The sequence below is a fragment of the Maylandia zebra genome, linkage group LG12, assembly GCF_041146795.1.
Source record: "Maylandia zebra isolate NMK-2024a linkage group LG12, Mzebra_GT3a, whole genome shotgun sequence".
Taxonomy (NCBI): Eukaryota; Metazoa; Chordata; class Actinopteri; order Cichliformes; family Cichlidae; genus Maylandia; species Maylandia zebra.
In genome coordinates, this window is record NC_135178.1 from 33,449,888 (window position 1) to 33,467,878 (window position 17,991).

The 17,991-nt window shown below is 37.3% G+C and overlaps 2 protein-coding genes across 2 annotated transcripts; both read right to left on the reverse strand.

Annotated features, from left to right (window-relative positions):
• Nucleotides 1-407: 407 nt before the first annotated feature.
• LOC143421375 (nuclear factor 7, brain-like) lies at nt 408-2,716 on the reverse strand. Its single transcript, XM_076890480.1, has one exon. The coding sequence runs from the start codon at nt 2,635-2,637 to the stop codon at nt 1,216-1,218; it is 1,422 nt and encodes a 473-aa protein (XP_076746595.1). The 5' UTR covers nt 2,638-2,716; the 3' UTR covers nt 408-1,215.
• Nucleotides 2,717-12,022: 9,306 nt separating this feature from the next.
• On the reverse strand, nt 12,023-13,513 carry LOC143421376 (nuclear factor 7, brain-like). The gene has a single exon (XM_076890481.1). It carries the CDS (start codon nt 13,507-13,509, stop codon nt 12,061-12,063), a length of 1,449 nt encoding a protein of 482 aa, XP_076746596.1. The 5' UTR covers nt 13,510-13,513; the 3' UTR covers nt 12,023-12,060.
• Between the last annotated feature and the right edge of the window lie 4,478 nt (nt 13,514-17,991).

A 17,991-nucleotide genomic window follows, 5' to 3' on the forward strand; every position in this document is an offset into this window, starting at 1 on the left:
AAAACATCACTATTATAAAGCTGCACCTTCATCTGAAATCTCTGCAGCTTTGTTCATTCAAACTATTTTCTGAGTTAACATACAGATTAGCTGTGAGAATGTAAAGTTTATCAATGATCACATTTGATTTCTGTCTGGGGTTAAATGTGAATGTTGGTCTGAAAAAAAGATTTAAAATGTAGCTGCTTAAAATAAATTCTTGATTTGATAAAATCTGCTGATTGTTTCAATAAAACAGCTTCAGCACAACAAGAATATTTACAAACTAATAGAAGCAAATAATATTTTATTCTAAGGAGTCAGTTAAATGTAAACACAACAATCAAAGTGAGTTTCCAAGTTAAATGAATCTGAACTAATGACTGTGTCTGAAAAGCTGATTTACTGTCAAACACAACAACAACAGAATCACTGAATTTATTTATTTCACTTCACAGAAACATTTTGTGATCTCAATAATCAAAGAGAGCAGTTAAAGAATAACATTGAAGTACAAATCAAAGGTAGGTGATTCATTGAAACACTGAGACTGAGAGTGAAGTTTGAAAATCAAATTAAAACCTAATTATGAAACATGAGAAGATCCAGAAATCTTTCAAACTGTGAGAGATGTCAGCTTCTGATTAAGGTTAAAAACAACACAAGAAAGAACATTTTTAATGAAATCAATCAAGTGTAGTTACACTGATGAGACAGCGTCACAACTTAGAAGTCATTTCTTTGAATTTGGAAAACTTTAAAGAAGACGTGTTACTTTCAAATGTTATTTAACTGAAAACAAGATGCTGATAATCAGGACATTTAAATCTTGTAGTTGTAAAGTTGACTCTTGCTGATGTTTAATCATGAATCCTTCTTTTAAGAAGTGTCACAGTTTGCTGTTCACACTCAACAACTTTGAAAAGCAAAGAAATCATCATTCAGATTTTAAAACTATCAAAAATATTTACATGAACAACATGAGAAATATTCTGAAAATATTAATTTAAAAGAAACAAGAAAAAATGTAAAAGTTTCTGACAGAAACTCGAGTGGGTCACAAGATTTTCACATGAAAAAGTTGCTTTGGTTTCATTGAATTGCTAATAGTTCCACTAGAACAACAAAATGAAATAAAACCTGATAATGAAGTTAGACAGTGTGATTAATAATTTCCCTAAAATTAACCCTGTTGCTGTACTGAAAAAACAGTTAAAATAAAGAATCACTTTACAATCAAATCTCAGTTTGACAGATTTTGACATCAGAGGTTTTGGCGTCTCCTGCCTTTCCAATACTGAAATATGGGAAGAGTTTCTCAGTGAAAGTGTCTCTGTGAGTGCAGATGTGAGTCATGTCTTCAGGGTCATAGAAGGACACCTCCCCCCTGTCATAGTCCAGCTGGACGCTGATCCTCTGGAGACTCTTCTTCACTGTCACAGTCTGACCATCACCATTATTGTATTTTCCACTGCGATGGAATAAACACCAGATTCCATCTTTTGGTGAAGAAAAACACTCTCCCTTCCTCTCAACTGACTCTTTAACTAAACCCACATTCCAGACAGGATGGTCTCCCACCTCCACCTCCCAGCTGTGTTTCCCTGAGCTGAAGCCCTCAGAGCCAAAAACATTGGTATGCTTAGTGTTTCTCTCTGGATTATCAGGAAGCTGCTGATTTGTGTCTCCATATCTCACACTGGTCAGATCATCAGACAGATAGAGCCAGCAGTTTGCAGTGTTTGGGTCCAGAATGACAGGACTGAAGTGGACCTTCTCCTTCATCTTCTCCCACACTCTGAAGGACAGGTTGCCCAGGTGTTTGGCCACATCTATCAGTGCTCCTGAGACCAGCTGTGGATCTGACACTGAGCTCTGGGCTCTGGCTCTGCTCTGAGTGTCTTTATAACTGCTGAGGAATGGCACGCTGTGTTTCTGCAGCTCTTCTTCAACAGCAGAGATGCTGTCTGACAGAGAGGAGATCTGCTCCTCAATCATCTTCATCTCTCTGCTGATAGTCCTCCCCTTCTGCTCCTCTTCCTCCCTCAGAGCTGCCAGTCTGGACTCCTCTTCCTCTTTCAGGAACTGCTGGAGCTTCTTGAACTCTGCTCTGATCTGCCTCTCTGTGGACAACAGCTGCTTCTTCATGTGTTCCCTCATTTCATTGTATGTTTCCTCCACTTGTTTGTATTTGTTCCTCTTGTCCTGCAGAGACTTTAAGTCAGATTTCAGCTGCTCCTTCAGGTCACTGACTGCTTCTTCTACAGGAACCACTTTGTGACTCTGGTGGAGAGAAAACTCACACACAGGACACACAGCTCTCTGCTCGTCCACACAGAACAGTTTAGGCACTTCCTCATGTTTACTGCACACCACTGTTAATTTCTTCTCTCCCTTTTCTGTCTCAGATGATCCAGATTTCTGTCTCCCAGCAAATGAATCAGCAAGTTCTTTCAGTGAAAAGTTCACAAGTGGACGATCCTTTGAAGATTTTCTTTTACAAATGGGACAGTTTTTGTTTGTAGTTTGTTCCCAGAATTTCTGCAGGCAGCTTGAACAGAAGCTGTGGTTGCAGCTCAGAGACACAGGATCTCTGAAAGTCTCTGAACACACATGGCAGCTCAGGAAATTTTTCAAAAGTCTGACTTTCTCAGCCATTTGATCTTTAAGTATTTTTAACTCACCAAATTAGTGTCTCTTGAACTTTCTGATTAAAATCCTCCAAACGTGTGTTTTTCAGCAGAGATCTAACTCCCTGTAATGGCGTCTCAGCTCAGTTCAAAAGTGTCGGAATTTACTTTCATTTTCATGAATCACGATCACGTGTTAAACTGAAACACGCAGATAACACTTGTGTCCGTCAGAGGGCGCTGTCAGAGTCATTCAGATAGTTTTCAGTTTGTGCTCCTTAAAACGACACCAAAGTGAAAAATGTAGAAAATCTTGACTTCTCAGTTTAAAAAAACGAAACCTAAATAGAACATAAAAATGACACAAAGAAGGTGAAGCTGTGGTGTTTCAGAAGTTCATCACAGGGTTTAGATTGTTAACCTGCCAGACCTCTGCTCTCACACTCAAAACAAAGAAAAATTCTTGACCCTCATGAATATGAAGCAATAATTCTGAGTAAAATGCAGCTGAAATACATAAAATCAAAAGTTTAATTTTTTCAAATAATACATCATTAAAATATGCTTGTTATAAAATAAATGTATACCAGTGAAGTTAATTTCCTTTGACCAGATTCAATCAAAGATGACTGTATTACTGTAAACTGACTACATCCTGTAAGTAGTTCGAGTTCAGGGACACAGGATCTCTGAATGTCTCTGAACACGTTACAGTTCAGGAAAGTTTCTACACTCATCAAATGTCACATCTTTACAGCTTGTACCTTACAGTCCTTCAAGAAAGCAAAGTTCTTTTAGAGAGCTCAGCTGTTGTCATGGTGTTCTAGTTAATTAATAACCACCAAACACAATATCTGCTTTTACTACCTGGTCTGTGGCCTCAAACCTGCGTAAGAGTTTAGACCTTTAGACTCCAACTTTCAAGTTTGTCATGAACTGAAATGTGATGAGCTGATCAGTGTTAGAGATGTCACTGAAATTATAATGAAAAATAAAGAGAAAAATCACAGTGAACAGACCAGAAATGCTAATAATCAAAAAATAAAACTGATATAAACTGTTGATATGACATAATATGACACTGAACTGTGACAACACAGAAGAATTTACTGTCACATGTCACAAATCAGATTCTGGTCAAAGTCATGTTTAAGGTACTACTGCCTCGAAGTTGTCAATCACGTCCACTTTCTTGAAAAATAATTAAAAAGACAAAAAACAACAACAACACTGTAGAGCTCTTATAAATGCATTAAATGAAGCCAATGAAAGAAAAAATACAAAGAGTGAAGTGTTCAATAAATCAATACATAATATGACACAATAAGGATCTTATGTCCAAACTAAGTACAGGGATTGTGGTGTGAGGTGTAGATTTTCTGTATCTTTGTGTCAGTGAAGCTGAAACAGTTGTTGAAGGAAGTGTTTATCTGCAGGTCCAGTAGAAGATGCAGAGGTTGGTTTGGGTCCATTACCCACAGCAGCAGTCATCAGGATGGAGGGATCCAATCAGGTTGTATAAACCGAATTAATGAAATATTCAGTTTTTTTACAATCCTAAACTCATTACTTTCACCAAACGTGGAGCAACGTGTGTAGGGTATACCGATTATTGGCCATGATTGTAGCATAACTATCCACACAAAACACAGGCTTTATTCAGACCATGACATGTGAATTAAGACAATAACTATGCTGTTATACTTGGTTAGAGTTGTAGGGACTCCCAAAAACTTCCTTGAGGTGACCGTTTTTGTGATTTGACACTATATAAAAAATGAATTGAACTTTTGTGTGGTTTTGACCTTTTTGTAGAGCAGTGTCTGCTTTACACGCGCTGTGACAGTTTCACGCTCTCGCAGGTAGCTCTCTGTGCTCGGAGAGAAATCCTGCTCACGGGAGTAAATTTATTTTTATTTCTCTACAGGAACTTTGTGTTAAAGGGTCAACGCACCAAAAAGGGTTTTGATAAGATTTGATTGCTCGTGCAAGAGAGAAACTAGTCAGGATGATTAATAATGAGCACAAGTTAAATGAGCTTATAACACTAAATTAACTTTATTAGTCCTGCACAGAACAGACTGATCTTGAATTCTCTTAAAGTCTCTTAAAGAAGTAAATTATGAAACTGAAGATTTCTGATTCTTAAATAAAAAACTAAATCTTAAAGAAACAACCTAGCTGTGGGGTTTAGAACAAATGTAAGGATAAGTGTGAGCTACTTAACATCAACTGATCATGTTGATGTTTTTCTGTTTTTATTAAAGATGGCTGCTTTTCATTTGAAACGTTTCTGGCTCTGGTCTCTTTACTGTGCTTTGCTCCATCACTCCTCAGAACCTAGAACTAGTCCAGTAGCTTATATATCTATTTTACAGTGACATCAGTGCTACAACTGGTTCAAGAAAACAGTGTCAGCCCAACAGGAGTATTTAAAAACCATCAGAATCAAATGTTCTTTTCTTCTAAGGAATCAATTAAATGTAAAAACAACAATAAAAGTAGAAACTTCTGTGATGAATGTATTTGAACTAGGGCTGTCTAAATTAACTCATTAATGCAGATTAATCCAGCATCATGATTAATCTGATTAACATTTTTAACGCAGTTAACCCATCTGAAGAGCAGAATGACTCAAAATCCCTGGAATGTCTCTGTCAACACATTTCGGGCAGTTTGTCCAACTAGAATCAAATGAGCAGTTGATCTGGTGACGGGCAGCTGAACCAACCAACTCAATATGCAAGATGACAAACAGCACGTTGGCCCTCTCAATGGGAAATCTGAGTATAAAAACAACAAGACTGAACAGTCGAGCGACATAAAGTATTATGCGCTTTGTGCAGGAAAGAATTTTGTTTTCTCCAAAGCACTTCCAGCTCAAAATATCACATTAACCCGAAGCATACGTTAGTCGGGGATGCTGCACTTTGTTGCCCAGCTTGCAACAAACCACTCACGAAGCATCGGGACTCAGTGAACCTACCTTGGACAAATTGACTGACACAATTGCCGAGTGGATTGCAACAAATTGCAGACCTATTAATATCGCCTATTAAGGACAGGCACAAGGACCATGACAAAAAATGAATGATATTTAATTGTGATTAATCAAAATTAATCCACAGCAATCCTGTGATTAATCTGATTACAAATTTTAATCATTTGACATCACTAGTTTGAATTAAATAAAACTACATGCTTGGTTAAATGTCTGAAAGAGGATTTTCAGGAAAAACAAACAATAAAATCACTGCAGGTGCTGATGAGTAAAATATTAATCAACCATAGACAATATGTTTGCTAACAAGAAGAAAGTTTAAAAAACAACCAAATGTTTATGATAAAGCTTTGCCACTGTAACTTTTCCCTCATAAGAAAATGTTGACTTTATAATGAAATCTCAGTCTGACTTGATATCGCAGGTTTTTGCATGTCTGCAGGGTAAAAAAAGATTCACTTGGTAAAATGAATAAATGCAGTTTTACTGACTTTTAATTAATCACTCATCTTTCTCTGATAATTATAGTAACTCAACATTTCTTAATAACTCCTGACAAATTATTTATTTAGACCCACTGTTTATGGAAATACAAGAAAAAGATGTTTTATTTGTCTATTTAAAATATTTACAGATGAACTTGGCTCAGTCTTAATGCTCTGTTTTACCTGGTAAGTCATTCCTAACATTTAACGATTTACATTTAAAAATGTAAGAAAGTGGAAATAAAATGTTTAAACGTTTTTCCGTAAATGAAAATACAAACTTTGTGTCCATGTTGTGAGTAAAAATAATATACGAATAAAACACCAATATAAGTTGGAGTCACGTGTTGAGCTGAAAGACGAACATATTATTTGTATGAAAGTTTCATTAAGAAATGTATGTATCATATGAACTTTGTCTCCATCTTGTGTGTAAATATAATATACAAATAAAACATCACTATTATAAAGCTGCACCTTCATCTGAAATCTCTGCAGCTTTGTTCATACAAACTATTTTCTGAGTTTGGATGCAGTCATTTGGATGGAGGAATCCAATCAGGTTGGTGACTCAGCAATGATGAATTCTGTCATCAAGCACCACTCCCTGTTAAAAAATATTAACATACAATTACTGTTTTTAAGATAAATGCACCTGTGCAGTAACTGCTAGGAAATTAAAGACAAACATATTTATAGGAAACAACTGTAATGCTTTGAAGAGCTTAACACACGAGAAGTTAAAGGAACTGAAAATGTGTTGAAAGAAAAGGCAGAGGGTTTGGAGAACACGTGAAACAAGATTCAGCTGGACAGAAGTTTATTAAAGAGAAATGGGTTCTCCTCCAAGTTTTGTTCAGTAGATTTCACTTACAGATTCTCTCTAGTGATGTGAAGTCTAGCAGGTGTCTGCTCACAAAACTCATTCAACAAATATTTTGATCATTCATTTAAAGAAACAGCAGTGCACTGAAGACAGTACTGTTACCAATAGAGTCAGTGTAAACAGATAAGTGCCGAGATAATGCTACAATGCACTGACTAACATGTCTAAGAAACCACAGTATCAATGTTAGGTTGCACAGTAAATGCACAGAGTCACATATAACTGTGTTAGGCCATTGATAATAATTTCATATTCATCATATAAATGAATTTATGAAACACTGCACTAATTTAGGATTAATAAAAAACATTCAAAAACATGTTTTTTTTTATTCTGGAGAGATCACTGCATTACAAGAATGTGTACTCGATTAGTCTTTTCACTAGGCTGATGCTAGTACACTCTTAGAAAGGATGTGTTAAAAATGAAACAAAGAAATATGTTATTGCAGTAGTAACAATCTTTTTTTGTGAATTTTAACATAGCATGTAAAAAAATGTGTAAAAATCTTAACAGTTATTTTCAGAATCCAACCAACAACAGGACAGTTCTTCGTAGTTATATTTTTCAGCAGGAGATCTCACACTTTGCAGTGGAATTTAAAATCAGATTTCAGCTGCTGCTCCTTCAGGTCACGACTGCTTCTTCCACAGGAACCACTTTGTGACTCTTGTGGAGAGAAAACTCACACACAGGACACACAGAAAAGTTTAGGCACTTCCTGTTGAATTGTCTATTTTTCGTAGTTGTATTTTTCAGCAGGAGATCTCACACCTTGCAGTGGAATTTAAAGTCTGTTTGACAGTGTGGAAATGTTTTCATTCATGACTGTTAAAAGCAAGTCAACCAGCAGATGGTGTTGTCGTAATACAATCTTAGAAGATCTTGGCAGTTTTGTTTCCATACAGAAAGAAAATGAAAGAAGAAAATTATATGTTGAGCTCTCAGGATTTGCTTTTACTTAAATAAAGTATAAACATGACAGAAAGATGGAGAAATCTGAGTTGTTTTAGTCTGCTGAGGAGGATTTCAACTGACAGATACTAAACCAGTTTTACAACATTTTTGTTTTTCAGCAACTGCCACAGGAAACACTTTCCCAGCATGACTTTAACAACAACATCAACATGCATAAAAAATAAAGAAATCTTTTTACATTTTTGATCAAATCCAAATCAAGACTGAACCAAAAGAGAAAGTGTAAAATGCTAAAAAAAAAGAAAAAAAAAGAGCAGTCATGTTTTAATCAAGATGATTTAAAAGTCAGAAACAGACATATTGTTACAAAATGCCTATCCCAGCTGTCATATCAAGACAGTCTAGTCTGCCCCAGGGCCAACACAAGGAGACAAATGACCGTTTTCACCCACATTCACACCCACGGGCAATTTGAAATCATCAGTTAACTGTTGGAGTAGTTGGTGGAAACCCAGGCAAACAGAAAGTCAGTTGGTGGATTCGAACTCAGGACTTTCTTGCTTCTTGCCACCACGCTACCATATTCAGACACAGTACAAGGTTTTAATGAATGTATCTGCAATATTTTCTGAAACTATAGTCTTGATTTTTTTGTTTTACTTGTGAACTAAGGTTACTGAAGCAAATCATATTACATATGAAAAAGTGAAACTAAATTGTGTTATAATACTGTTTGTCAAGTTCCTGGGTACCACCATCTCCCAGGAGGTGAAGTGGGAGACCAAGATTTTAAAAAGACCCAGCAAAGGATGTACTTCCTGAGACAAGCTCATGTAGAAGACTGTACTTCCCAGTCTTCTACATGAGCTGCTGATCCAGTTCTACACTGCAATCATTGAGTCTGTCCTGTACTCTTCCATCACAGTCTGGTATGGTGCAGCCACTAAACAGGACAGGTGCAGACTGCAGCAGACTGTACGGGCAGCTGAAAAGATCATCGGCGCCCCCCTGCCCTCCACCCAGGACCTGCACCTCTGAAGAACCAGGAAACACGCAGGGAAAATCATCACAGACCCCTCACACCCTGGACACAGACTTTTTGACCTGCTGCCCTCTGACAGACGGTATAGAAGCCTGCAGACCAGGACCACGTAACATGTTCTTTCCCCTCACCATCTCCCTCCTAAGTCTCACACTGCTTCACACTGCTAGACTGCAATAGATGTGTGTGTGTATTGAGTCATTTACATATTATTGTGATCCGGTAGAGACACCATCTACCGGAAACAAATTCCTTGTATGTGTTTGAGCATATACTTGTTCAATAAACGCAATTCTGATTCTGATTCTGTTGAGAAAATATCAACTTTGTCTCCATCTTGTGGTTTTTGCAGGAACAAAACTGTTCACAGTTGCGTCCACATGATCAGGTTTTATTGCAGTACATCAGGAGTCAGTGTTTGGTGAAATTATAAGTAGTGTGCATGAAGGTTGTGCTGTCCATTGGCAGGATGAGATCATTATTAAGCAACAACATTTTTTTCTGAACATTAAAGAGAAATCTCAGTTTCAGATTTAATTTTTTAATTTCTGGAATTTTGGAATCACCTCACAACATGCTGGGAAAGGCCTAGCAGGGTAGACAATGTTATTAAAGGAAAACAGAAAATCACCACTTCAGATCCACTGTCCCCTGCATAAATCAAGTCACACTCCCTCCCAGTGTTTCATAGTGCCTGGGACGTCATGGGCCAGATTGTAGCAAAGCCACTCCAGACAGAAGAATAACCAAGTAGAGCACAAGTGGATAAATAGGTGAAAACTACCTGTAGCCATTTCCTTTGACTGTGCTGGGTTCCTCATGTAGTTTGAAGTGACCAACAAAATGTTGGACTTATTATTAGTTGTTTTAGATATTGTAATGTTTTATTGTTTCTGTACTGATATATTGTTTTACTTAGTGATTCATAGTTTTATTCTCTGAAATGTTTTGATTCTATTGGCATGCTGGGAATTCACTCACTTTGTCTGGTGATAGAATTTGTTTACATGTTTGTTTAGTGGGGTTGGTTGGCTTCCTGCAGTTGTCAGATATGTCTTCTCATGTTTTTCCCATTTTTCATACAGTTTTAGTAATGTTTTTAATAAATAGCCAGTTACGGCACTTAATCTGCACTTACTGTTTTGGCTTCTTATTGAAGCCTCTGTGTTATTTACCCTGGTCTTACTGTGTTTATTTATTTATCCTATTTTTCTATTCCTTTCAAATATGTCTGCTAGTGGATCTCTGTGACACCGGATGAGACAAACAGAAACCTCTAAGTTGCTCTAATAAGTTTTCTTTGTCATGTACTGTGTACAGTAGGCAGGAATGGTGGAACAAAAGGTGAACTTCTCCTGTCAAATACTAAAGTTGTTCCATAAACTACTTGTGTTTTATGCTTGTCTCTGTGCAGTGTGGACCACAACAACACAAAATCACCTAAATTGATTTTTGTTTCACGTTACAGAGGCAACTTGCTGAACAGTTTTGTGATCAATATTCTAACATGTCAGCTAAAAATAAAATAGAAATGAGAGTTATAATAACTTTTGATTCACTGAAACACTGAAACTCAGAGTAAAGTGTAAAAAATAAAATTAAAGCCTTATTATAAAACATCAGAAGATCAAACTATCAGAGATGGCTGCCTGCTGCTAGTGGGGCAGAATTTGTTTTTAGCTCGTTCCCTGAATCTTCGCAGGCAGCTTAAACAGAAGCTATGATGGCATGTCAGAGACACAGGATCTCCCAAAGTCTCACAACAACATACATGGCAGCATGTCAGGAAAATTCGTTTTGCAGTCCTGTTTAGGCGTTAAATGTTTTTAAAGAAACATTATAAAATCTGACCTTCAGCTGACATCTCTGCAGTTTTGTTCATACAAACTATCTTCAGCTCTGTCAGTGTGTAAATATTTGTGTAGGATACGTCTGAATTTTATTTTTACTCTTAAACAACATATGTTAGAGTTTATAAACATAGAGGTGTGAGAATGTAAACTTCATAAATATTTGCATTTGATTTCTGTCTGGTAATGTTTCACACTGAGGATCAGACCAAAGTGAGAATCTGTGACTCCATCAAAGCAAACTGCACAAGTCTTCTCTGATATGCAGTTTATGAGAGCTGAGGTTAAATGTGAATGTTGGTATACAAACCAACAGAAGTAAATAATGTTTTATTCTAAGGAGCCAGTTAAATGTAAACACAACAGTCAAAGTGAGTTTCCATGATAAAAAAAATCTGAACTAATGACTGAATGTGTCTGAAAGCTGATTTACAGTCAAACACAACAACAACAACAGAATCACCGAATTTGATTTATTTCACTTCTCAGAGACATTTTGTGATTCTCAATAATCAAAGAAACCAGATAAAGAATGACACTGAAATAATGAATCAAAGGCAGGATTCATTGTGATTCACTGAAACACTGAGACTGAGAGTGAAGTTTAAATATCAAATTTAAAACCTGATTATAAAACATCAGAAGATCCAGAAATCTTTCAAACTGTGAGAGATGTCTGCTGCTGATAAAAGTTAAAAATAACACAAAAAATGACATTTTTAATCTATTCAAATAAGTGTATATGATATCTCACTGAAATGAAGATGCTGCTGAAGTAAACATGTTAGAATTTTATCTGTTTAAACATTTCTAACCTGCTGATGTGAGACAGTTTCAGAACTTAGAAGTCATTTCTCTGAATTTGGAAAACTTTAAAGTAGACATGTTAATATAAAATGTTATTTAACTGAAAACAAGATGTTGACAATCAGGATAATTACGATCTTTTATTTGTAAAGTTGGCTCTTGACATAAATTTAATCATGAATCCTTCTTTTAAGAAGTGTCACAGTTTGCTGTTCACACTCAACCACTTTGAAAAGCAAAGAAATCATCATTCAGATTTTAAAATGATCAAAACATTTACATGAACAACATGAGAAATATTCTGAGAATATATTCATTAAAACAACAAAATAAAATGAACCCTGATAATGAAGTTAGACTGTTTGATTAATGATTTCCATAAACTTAAGCCTGCCCCCCCACCCCACCCGCCCACACACACAATCTAACTAACTAAAAGGATGAGAGCAGAGAAAAAAAAGTTCACAGAGACGTCGTTGCAGTTTTCAGATAAATCTCAGTCTGACAGATTTTGATATTTTGATAGATTTTGGCGTCTCCTTCCTTTCCAATACTGAAATATGGGAAGAGTTTCTCAGTGAAAGTGTCTCTGTAAGTGTAGATGTGAGTCATGTCTTCAGGGTGATAGAAGGACACCTCCCCCCTGTCATAGTCCAGCTGGACTCTGATCCTCTGGAGACTCTTCTTCACTGTCACAGTCTGACCAACACCATTAGTGTATTTTCCACTGTGATGCAATAAACACCAGAATCCATTTATTGGTGAAACAAAACACTCTCCCTTCCTGTCAACTGACTCTTTAACTAAACCCACAGCCCAGTCAGGATGGTCTCCCACCTCCACCTCCCAGCTGTGTTTCCCTGAGCTGAAGCCCTCAGAGCCAAAAACATGGGTATAGTTAGTGTTTCTGTCTGGATTATCAGGAAGCTGCTGCCATGTGTCTCCACGTCTCACACTGGTCAGATCATCAGACAGATAGAGACACCAGTGTGCAGTGTTTGGGTCCAGAATGACAGGACTGAAGTGGACCTTCTCCTTCATCTTCTCCCACACTCTGAAGGACAGGTTGCCCAGGTGTTTGGCCACATCTATCAGTGCTCCTGAGACCAGCTGTGGATCTGACACTGAGCTCTGGGCTCTGGCTCTGCTCTGAGTGTCTTTATAACTGCTGAGGAATGGCACGCTGTGTTTCTGCAGCTCTTCTTCAACAGCAGAGATGCTGCCTGACAGAGAGGAGATCTGCTCCTCAATCATCTTCATCTCTCTGCTGATAGTCCTCCCCTTCTGCTCCTCTTCCTCCCTCAGAGCTGCCAGTCTGGACTCCTCTTCCTCTTTCAGGAACTGCTGGAGCTTGTTGAACTCTGCTCTGATCTGCCTCTCTGTGGACAACAGCTGCTTCTTGGAGTGTTGAATCACTTCATTGTATGTTTCCTCCACTTGTTTGTATTTGTTCCTCTTGTCCTGCAGAGACTTTAAGTCAGATTTCAGCTGCTCCTTCAGGTCACTGACTGCTTCGTCTACAGGAACCACTCTGTGACTCTGGTGGAGAGAAAAGTCACACACAGGACACACAGCTCTCTGCTCGTCCACACAGAACAGTTTAGGCACTTCCTCATGTTTACTGCACACCACTGTTAATTTCTTCTCTCTCTTTTCTGTCTCAGATGATCCAGATTTCTGTCTCCCAGCAACTGAATCAGCAAGTTCTTTCAGTGTGAAATTCACACCAGGATATTCCTTTGAAGATTTTCTTTTACAAATGGGACAGTTTTTGTTTTTAGTTTGTTCCCAGAATTTCTGCAGGCAGCTTGAACAGAAGCTGTGGTTGCAGCTCAGAGACACAGGATCTCTGAAAGTCTCTGAACACACATGGCAGCTCAGGAAATTTTCAAAAAGAGCTCTCTCAGCCATTTGATCTTCAAGTATTATTAACTCACCAAATTAGTGTCTCTTGAACTTTCTGATTAAAATCCTCCAAATGTGTGTTTTTCAGCACAGATCTGACTCCCTGTAATGGCGTCTCAGCTCAGTTCAAAAGTGTCTGAATTTACTTTCATTTTCATGAATCACGATCACGTGTTAAACTGAAACACGCACATAACACTTGTGTCCGTCAGAGGGCGCTGTCAGAGTCATTCAGATATGTTTTCAGTTTGTGCTCCTTAAAATGACACAAAAGCAAAAATGTAGAAAATCTTGACTTAAAAAAAGAAAAGAGAAGCTAAACAGAACATAAAAATGACACAAAGAAGGTGAAGCTGTGGTGTTTCAGAAGTTCAAGTAGCACAAGTCAGCTTGTTCTCAGAATTTTTATCTGCAGTTTTAATTAAAGTTTTCGTTGCAGCCAAAGACAGAATTTTAGATTGATCACAGGGTTTAGATTGTCAACCTGTCAGACCTCTGCTCTCATACTCAAAACAAAGAAAAATTCTTGACCCTCATGAACATGAAGCAATAATTTAGAATAAAATGCAGCTGAAATAAATAAAATCAAAAGTTTATTTTCTCAAATAATACATCATTAAAATATGTTTGTTATAAACTAAATGTGTACCAGTGAATACATTTATACATTAATAACCACCAAACATAATATCTGCTTTTACTACCTGGGCTGTGACCTCAAACCTGCATAAGATTTTAGACCTTTAGACTCCAACTTTCAAGTTTGTCATGAACTGAAATGTGATGAGATGGTGATGTCAAAATAATAATGAAAAATAAATAGAAGAATCACAGTGGACACTGAGAAACCAGAAATGCTGATAATGAAAAAATAAACAAACTGATATAAACTTGTTGATATGACATTAAACTGTGACAACACAGAAGAATTCAGTCACATGTCACAAATCAGATTCTGGTCAAAGTCATGTTTAAGGTACTACTGCCTTGAAGTTGTCAATCACATCCACTTTTTTATGAAACAGAACAAAGTAGATCTTTTATAAATGCATTAAATGAATCCATGACAAGACAACACATACTTTATTTATTCCAGAAGTTGTGACATTACTGTGTTAAAGCAGCCAATTTCACATACAAGGTCTCTCTAATGGTGTGAGATCTGGCAGGTGTCTAGTCACAAAATACATTTAACAAGTATTTTGATCATTCACTTAAAGAAGCAGCAGCGCTCTTAAGACTTTTCTGTGACTGATGAAGTCAGACAGAGTTTGTGTGAGAAACCAGAGTTAGGCTGTTGTTGTTAGGCTGCACAATAAATGCACAAAGTCACATATAACAGTGTTAGGCCAATGATGATATTTTAATATTCTTCATAGAAATGAATGTATGAAACAGTGCATTAGCTTATGATTCATAAAAACATATTCAAAACCACAATTGTTTAATTAATGGAGAGATCACTAAATGGCAGCAATAAATACTTGATTAAATAGGCCGATGCTAGTACTGGGTACCTTGTGTAGTGGGGTGTAAGTAAACTGTGTAATTTGAATTAGCATTAGGAGACTTATACGGTAATTTTTTACAGAAGCTTAATCTGCTGATGATGCAGCCCATCAGCTTTGATGTTGAGGATTTAAGTATTTGGGAATACTGCTAGACTCAAAATTACCCTTCAAAAAAACACGTTTAAAAAGTAGTGAGAACTGTAAATGTTAATATACTGAACTTTAGACATATCCGCACATCAGAAAAAGCAGTGATTACATTCCTGCACTCTATGATACTGGCTCATATTGAATACTGTATTACAAGTTGGTCCTTTACCAGTCTTGTTGCTATTGGGCCAATCGAAGTATGCTACAAAAGAGCATTGAAAATATTAGACAAAAAACTTTTGTCATACAACCATTGTCAAATTTTAGATAAATACAAGTTTCTAAATTTTACTAATTTCAAATTATTTAAAGTGTAACATAAACAGTGAAGCTGGAGGATGAACGTTAACTTTTTTCGACTTGATAAAAGTTAATGTGAGGGTTCCCGATGGTTTGGGACAAATGCAATCACATGGCAGGATGCTGTAAACGGACCGAACTTCAGTCAGGAGAACAACTGAGATAATCCATCCACAATAAATGAATAACATCACTTTATACATTGAGCAAACCAGAACTTTTACATAAGGCAGGATTGAAAGTGGTTTTGGAGAGCTCATTCACAAACTATGATGTTATAGTGATGATTCCCACAATTTCAGCTGCAGCCTCCTCTTGTCTGAAGCTTCTGCCTCCTGCTCTCCACTCTCTTGTTAAAAGACAATAAGAAGACATACACGACAGAAATAGTGAGCCAGAAACCAACAGATTACTCACATGATAGCCTCAGACTCCTCAGTGTTTCAGTGTGTCTGACCACCTAAAAAGCAGGTGTCCAAAAGCAGTGTTGCCTCACAGCAAGAAGGCCCCAAGTTCATCTCCATCACCTGGGCCTTTCTGTGTGGACTTGTCATGTTTGTGTGGGTTCTCTCCGGCCTTTTTCCCACCTCCACTTGATATCTACAATATGTTATTTGTCTTCACCAGATGGTGCTGCTAGGCTGTCGTTCAGATACACATATTATTTGCGTGAGTAGTTGCCCTCAAAACAAAAACAAAAAAGGAAAAGAAGTAAAACATTTTGACAACTCATGTTTTACTTTATCTTAATATGGCAAAAAAAAAAAAATGAGACCAAGAATGTGAAGTGTATCTTACGTATTGAAGAACAATGCAATCAGTAGAGGTGGGCAGATCGATCCAAGTATTGATAGTATCGATACCAACTCTGGTATTGCTATGGGATCAAGTCTACCATGATAGGATTGATGCTTTGTTTCTATCCCCACATATTTGTATTAAATTCATGCATTTTTTGGAGATTAAAATTATACCTCAAACATGCAGTCTGAGGTATAATTGTTACATGCCACGACAAGTGGCACTGTTATTCCTCTGTTTCTCTTGTCTTTCAAGTGTAAGGCCTGTATCTATTGGCCCATTTAAAGTTAATTGGTATGTGTCTATTGGCTGATCTGTGCACAGTAGGTCAATCACTTGCCAGGGATCATTACAAAAGGGCAGCTGCCCAGCCGGTTGGACCTGCTTCTGACTCTCTCTGTGTTTCTGTGTGTGATCTTAAGGTGTAAATCTCAGCTTAAAGCTCACAAAACTATTTCAACACAGCAAACAGCTAAAACAGGAAATAACAGCAGGTGAATGGATTTAAACACAAAGTGTGGATCTTTCATCCGATGTCACGTAAGTGGACATGCTGTCAGGAGCTGAAAGCCGACACCTCACAGATTCTGCAGCTGCAGGTTTCGTCACTCTAAGACCAAAATTCACTGAACCAGCAGCAAAAGAAGATCAAAACTACATGTCGCATTTAAAAAATTGTTATGAATTTCCCTCTTACTTTAGCTGTTCTGCTCCCACCAGGATAAAAATCACACTTTTTGTAGAGCAGGGTCTCCTTTACACGCGCTGTGACAGTTTCACGCTCTGGCGGGCAGCTCCCTGCTCTCGGATAGAAATCCTGCTCACGCGAGTAAATTGACTTTTAACAGCCCAAACGAGGACGGGGTCCTAATGTGAGTTACTCTGTGGCAGCGACAGAAATGCTGTTTTAAACTGTATCTGTTTACAATTTGAAAAATAAAGTTTGCTGAATTCATTGTTAACAGTTATTGTTTGTGTGCAGCGGTGGAAATACAGACAACTGTCACTGGATTATTTAATGTTGAAGAAATCTTTAAACCAGAGGATTCTAGTTCTGAAGCCTCTGCACTACAGTGACACCAGAGAGCAGAGACATTTTAACCAGTGGAGTTTTGGCCAGATTCTTTCCCTGCAGGAGAGCTTTGTGGGTGTTGGTCGAGGCCTGTACTGCCCTCTCTCCCCCTCTGAATGTGTGGTGGTTGCAGATGACACACAAGACTCAAACTTACAGACACTACAGCGACCACATCAGCAGCAGCAGTTTGATTTGATCCTAAAGAGACAATTTGCTTTATCGCAGCAGGATTCTGGATTTGAGCTGATCAGACTGACACTGACCTGAGGTGAAAGCGTGATTAGATATTTTATTTGTTTATTTAAAATATTTACAGATGAACTTGGCTCAGTCTTAGTGTTCTGTTTATCTGTTAAGTGAAGTCATTTCTAACATTTAATGATTTACATTTAAAAATGGGATAAGTGTAAATGTTTACAGTGTAAACATTTTTACTAGAGAACAAAATCTGAACTTTGTCTCCATCTTGTGCGTAAATATAATATACAAATAAAACATCACTATTATAAAGCTGCACCTTCATCTGAAATCTCTGCAGCTTTGTTCATACAAACTATTTTCTGAGTTTGTAAACATACAGATTAGCTGTGAGAATGTAAAGTTTATCAATGATCACATTTGATTTCTGTCTGGGGTTAAATGTGAGTGTTG

Excerpts from the sequence above, each read along its gene's own strand:
- LOC143421375 (XM_076890480.1), bottom strand. The coding sequence starts at position 2,637 with ATGGCTGAGAAAGTCAGACTTTTGAAAAATTTCCTGAGCTGCCATGTG.
- LOC143421376 (XM_076890481.1), bottom strand. The coding sequence starts at position 13,509 with ATGGCTGAGAGAGCTCTTTTTGAAAATTTCCTGAGCTGCCATGTGTGT.